A 6,000-nucleotide genomic window follows, 5' to 3' on the forward strand; every position below is an offset into this window, starting at 1 on the left:
GACTATGCTCGTGTACTGCAATAGCAACACCGTTTGCCCTCATCCCTGGACTGTCCTTAGTTGATTCCCCACCTGGCCTTCTCCCGACGGGGAAATCATCTCTCACTGCTCAGTTTCTTGGCCCACCTGCCCTACTTGTCGCTTCTTGCCTCTACTCTCCATGACAATGGGGAGCATGCTGTCTTGTCCATGCACCCGACCTTTGCATATGTAACCTCTTGGTGAGCAATTTGCTTAGGGCAGAGTGGAGGACTTCAGCAGCAACACCACACATCGACATTAGGGCTGGCTGGAGATGAGCTTGAGCAACTAGAAGGGCCAGCGAGGAACAGATCTGGATGAAATCTACGGTGGAGACTCCCCATGGGTGCGCACCACGTGGCACAGGGGTCGGCACTGCCAAGGCACTGCCGCAGACGCGGGGAGGAAGCACAGGCTTGTTGTACACACCCAGGGATACCCCAGGGACCATCCCTGCTAACCCGATGCGTAGGTTACAGGGAGAAGGATTTATTTTGGCTCTCAGTTTGATGGGCTGCAGCCCATCATGGCAGGCAGGACTTGGAGGGCAGCTGGTCCCCTTGCATCATCAGCAAGAACCCAGAGGACTGTGGGTGCTGGTGCTCAGCTCCTCATGCCACTTTTATTTAGCCCAGGACCCCAGCCCATGGGATCATGTCTTCTACGTTTGGGGTAGGTTGTTTGACCACAGTTAACCTACCCTAGAAGCCCCTTCATGGGCACGCTCAGGTGTTTGTTGCCCAGGGGATTCTAGACCTTGTCACAAAGCAACTGTGCTTGAGTCCTGTACCTCTGTCGCTTCTCCTGCTCCCGAGATGCCCCAGCAAAACAAGAGTGCTGCCGTGGGCAGCCCAAATGACCATAGGGTGACATGAGGAGCTAAGTTATGTGTCTCCAAGGGATGGACTGTCTGATCTGATCACCCATTTTACCATTTCCTCTTGATTTCCAGATTGTGGCCAAAAAATACCGAGATTTTGAGTTTCCTTCCGAAATGACTGGCCTCTGGAGGTACTTGAACAATGCGTATGCCCGGGATGAGTTCACTAACACATGTCCGGCCGACCAGGAGATTGAACACGCATATTCAGACGCTGCCAAAAGGATGAAGTGACCCTAGGCTGCTGCCTTTTCCTCAGGTGATGGATCGAGGCTCCGGTTTCTGTGCATCATCCCTGAAGCAGCTTTTGCGAAAGAATGCTGACTCTCTAAATGCCTCTCCAGGATGCCTTGCAATCCGTCTACCTGGACGTCTGTCCTACATCTCTTCTATGCTAATGTATGTCTTTGAGGTTCAGTGGTCTTGTAATCCACGTTTAGGGCAATAGTGTTGTGTAACTTGAAAGCAAATTGGATTTGACCTAAGTCCTCTTGAGCTTAAAGATAGTTCCCTTGGTAGTTTTCATAATCACGTATAGCTTGGTTTTCTCCTCTTACACATATGGTTAGAAGGAAAATGCTGTTTTATACTTCTGAAATACTTTAGAAAAGTGTTAGAGGGTATGAAGAAGAAACTCAAAACCACCTAAAATTTATTCTGTGTAAATTCTGACAACGAACTGGTGACTATTTCCAGAACCGTCCATCTTTCACGTATACACGTGTGTGCATACACATCACATATAATTGCATTCATCAGTGGTGTGGCGTTTGTGTAGGAGACTGGTGAAGGGACCTTTTGGCGCCTTCATGGTCATCACAGAAGACTTGAAACTAAGGAGCCACACAGGGACTGTGGAGCCCCGTGGGACAGCAGGAACAAGGGCGATAGGACAGGGGTGTCTTGCTTCTGCCCAAAGATACTGTAGCCTGTGAGTCCAGGAAGGGTGTGGAGGAGAAGCTCTGCCTTGGGTCAGCTCCTTTTTTGGTACCTTCTCTCCTCCCTCCCCCGGAGCAACTGTGCTGTTGGGGGACTCTTCCTGTGGGCCAAGGCTTGGAGATTCCCCCTGCCTCCTGTCACGGTGTGAGCCTGTATTTCCTGCTCATGGCAGGCAGTCCTCCAGGGAGGACGATGTGCCCGAGGCTAGCTCATTGGCGTCTACTTTCTAGCTCACCGTTCACCGCTGCTCTTTCTGTCTCATTCTGAGGCCAGGCCCAGGGGCAGGCTGCTGGGCGGCAGCCTAATCACGAATGAGAAAATGTGATAGATGTCCTGCAGGGTTTCTCAGGCTTGCCCCTCCGCCGTGCCTTCCGCAGGAAACATCTCCTGGACACGTGGCTGGAGTGGTGAGTGCTGGAACCCTTATGCACACATCTGCTCTATGGGAAGTTTGGAGTAAGATCCCGAGGTTGGTTGGAGAATGTCTCCTAAGAAGACAAAGTCTAATGTGGCGGTCGCTTCATTTTCTTGTTCCTTGGAAGCTGTGGCTTCAGCCCAGTAATCTGTTTTTTTGTCATCTAAAGAAGAGGTTTTCAGGGTCATGTCCAGTCCATGTCACCGTGGTCCACATCATTTCACATCTCCCTAGGGATCGGCTTTTTAAACTCGCTTTTACAATGTGACATTCATTCTTGGTAAATGAGTCAATGATCGGGTGTTAGAACTGTTAACCTTGTTCTTTTAGATTTTAAAATGATCATAAACTGTATGCCTTTCAAATTAAACACCTTGAATCAGCTTCATTGGTTTTCTCCAGTTTGTGTATGTGCGTGTGATGTGCCTTCGTGTGTGTATTTGTGCTTGGACGTGTGTGCATGTGCACCTGTGGTGAGTGCATGGGAGGCCCGGGGATGGCTTCAGTCTTCCTTGATCGCTCTTCCACCTTTTTCTTTTGCAGCAGTGTCTCCCATTCAAGCTTGAAGCTATCTGGCGAGTCTCGCTAGCCAGCTCTAGGAATCTCACCTCTACTTCTGAGGCTGGAATTGCAGCTGGCCATCATGCCTCTCCAACATTTTCCTGTGTTCTAGGGAGCTGAAACCCCAGGGCAGAAAGTGCTTTAACTGCTGAACCATTTCCCAATAAAATCTGTTAAGTGAGCTGGGCACAGTGATATGTGCTTGTAATCCCAGCACTTGTTCTGGGAGTCAGGAGCAGATGGCTCTCTGTGAGTTTGAGGCCAGCCTGGTCTATAAAGTGAGTCCAGGACAGCCAAGCTACACTGAGAAACCCTGTCTTGAAAAACCAAACCAAACCAAACAAACAACAACAATAACAAAAACAACAGCTTTTCAGTGGAACCAATTTCCCTCTCTCTTCTTTCTCTCCCTCTCCTCTTTCTCTCTCTCACTTTGCCCTTTCCGTTTGGACTTAACAGGATAAAATGAAGGCTATCAATGTCTTAAAAAGCTGAGAGCAAATCTGAGCCAGAGGTTGCTTGAGTTTGACTGGGAGTCGATCCACATGTGAGCTACAGACCACAGACATTTTAATGGAACCTCGAAGGGGGCTGAGCAGACCTTTGTGACCTCTGTCCAGGTGGCTGAAGTAGATGCATGTAGGGCATTTCATTTATACTGATAGAGACAGGGTAATGTATCCTTGGGGGAGTAGCCCCTAGTCCTGGTCCCTGTTCCCAGCCTTACTCCACTACCTCTAGCCCCACCCCCTCCTCCACCCTCAGCGGGAAAATCCTTCAGAAATGGTGACTGTTGTCAATTTGTGATGATGCAATTCATTCTCACTTTTAGTTGCTGATGAGACCTGAGAAACGGAAAATAACTGTGGTATTTTACTAGAAAGCCAGCTTTCCCCTGAATCCAGACCCCCCAGCAACAGGCTGGAAAGGAGCTCTGCACAATTATTCTTTTTTGATCCTCCCAACAAACGGAGATGGACCAGCAGAGGTCAGGCTGAGAAAGACCTCTTAGCAAACTGCACAGGCTCTCCCCAGAGCTGGAAATTAAAGGCCTTCACTCCCTATGTGCAGCCTCACTGCACACACATGTACTCGTCACACGTGCACATTATATAGTTCACCATACCTCTACCACCACACACGTGTGCTTCACACCCTCACACAGTCCCTCACACATTTGCATGCATATCCACAGACGCACGAACAGTCTCCCCAGCTCCCAGGGCCGGTGGAGCTCAGGGCTCCCCTTCGACATCTGCTATCAAGACTGGTGACTCAGGCCCAGCAGAACTGCAGCTGTCCTTAGCCCTCCCTTCCAAAGCTGTTCTTGGAAATAATTGCTTTTAGGAAGTTAGACTACCCCCAGCCCTTCTTTGCTTTTACAGTTAAGAGAACAACAACAACAAAATTGCCTCCTTCTAAGACTGCATAGTCCACAATCCTACCAAATGAACAGATTAAGTGAAGAACATTACAAAATGACAATGGTTTAGCTCTTCCTCTTCAGTTTCCACGCCCCTGGGTGTGGCCACTTTATGAGGCTGGGTGGATAGTTGTGATCCCTGGCCACAGGGACAGGCTCATCCGGGACTTGCAGGTCCAGCCTGCCCTCCTCTGTCCTCCGTGCCCTTAGGAGGCCACCAGGGCAGTGACTGCTGTTGGGTTCTCACTTCAGAGGGCTCAGCTTGCATTTTGGACACTCTTGCTTTGAATGAGGGTGTGTAGTGAGGGAGAGCCAAAGCCTCCATTATTTGGCCAAGACCAGTACAGGTTTCTTGGTCAGGTCATGGTCCAAGGGAAATTATGTTCCAAAGCATGGAGCTGCTCATGTGAATGGCGCAAGGAGTCATCTATCCAGAGAGTAAACCTCAGGTCGATGGCTAATAGGGTTTTACTCTACACACCGTTCGTTCACCTCTCTCCTCTCCTGTCCTAGCTCCCTCTTGATGCCTCCAGGGGTCCTGGATCTTCAGCAGATTTAACAACTCTCTTGGAGAGAAGCCCCCCAGGCGCTTCCGATGCCCATAGGCTCCAGAATGAGCTTGTGATAGCACCAACTCCCAGAAGGAGGCGAGTCCTCTCTGGGGCCGCTCCTTGCTTTGAGAGCAGGAGCTGTTTTCAGATGATGGTAAGGTTTTCACTTGCTTATTTTGTTTTTCCATTCAGGGATCAAGTACGAAGGCGCTGAGGGTGTTTCAAGCTTCTTCACAAGGATTTTTGAGGCAGTACTGAGAAAAAAAGGGCAGCCAAATCCTGAGCAGATGTCAAGTCATTAAGACAGTCTCTCTACAGAGCTGGGTGCGGCAGCTCACACCTGTAGCCCCAGCATGGGGAGGGGGAGGCAGAATGAGTCCCTGAGTTTGAATCTAGCCTGGGCTGCAGATTCAGGCTTTGTCTCAAAAATAAAGTCCTCTATAATCTACAACATACCTGGCTGTATGTAAATTATTATTATTATTATTGTATTTATTCTTCTGATTGGCTATTGTAGAAGTTGTCAGAATGGCTAAATTATATTGGCCACAATAGAAGTAAGAATGGACTGGACATGAACATGAATGTGATCCTTTGTCACACAGGTGGGAAGCGTTTATGCTCTATGCTCTGACTTCTTGGCTCCATACAACATGGGGATGTTGGAAAGGTGGTCACGGAGTCTCAGCTGTCCCTCTGGGCTGACTGGCATGGAGATCTGGCCTAGGGCTTTGTCAAGCACGCTGACCTGGAAGTCTCCATACGCGACCGATTGGGAATTGATTGGGAAGCGATATCATTTGGCTTGGGCACACTATTTTCAATTGTCTGATACTTATATGAGACTCAAAGAAATGGAAAAGCATATGGATCAAGGAGTTTTTGTCTCCCCCAAACAAAGCTAGAGTCCTAGACCCATGCAAGCCAGTTTCTCCTTCTCACCACTAGGTGGCGCTCCCTCCCACCCCGACGCCTCGCTCCACTCTCCACTGAGGTGGACTTGAAGAACTCATTCCGGCCTGATGCGGACAGATTTAAGATTTCATGCAAACTTGGCCCAGGCCTCTAGGGGTCTTCCCAGGTCAGCAGGTGGCCCGCCAGGGCCAGAGAACACAGTGTGAGTTCACCTACTTCAAATACTGGGTTGGTTTGTCTGGAGTGCTGAATGACCACAGCATTTTGCTCAGTCCTGTAATTTTCTGCCTTGTCA

General features: G+C 49.4%; 1 protein-coding gene across 1 annotated transcript in view; it reads left to right on the forward strand.

Annotated features, from left to right (window-relative positions):
- Positions 1 to 2,634, forward strand: part of Clic6 (chloride intracellular channel 6) — a 36,964-nt gene extending 34,330 nt beyond the window's left edge. The window contains exon 6 of the mRNA XM_021628419.2: positions 974 to 2,634. Coding sequence (XP_021484094.1) covers positions 974 to 1,135 — 162 coding nt within the window. The 3' untranslated portion in view covers positions 1,136 to 2,634. The remainder of the gene's footprint in view (positions 1 to 973) is intronic.
- The last annotated feature ends 3,366 nt before the right edge of the window (positions 2,635 to 6,000 follow it).

This window comes from Meriones unguiculatus, chromosome 17 (genome assembly GCF_030254825.1).
Source record: "Meriones unguiculatus strain TT.TT164.6M chromosome 17, Bangor_MerUng_6.1, whole genome shotgun sequence".
NCBI classification, from domain to species: domain Eukaryota; kingdom Metazoa; phylum Chordata; class Mammalia; order Rodentia; family Muridae; genus Meriones; species Meriones unguiculatus.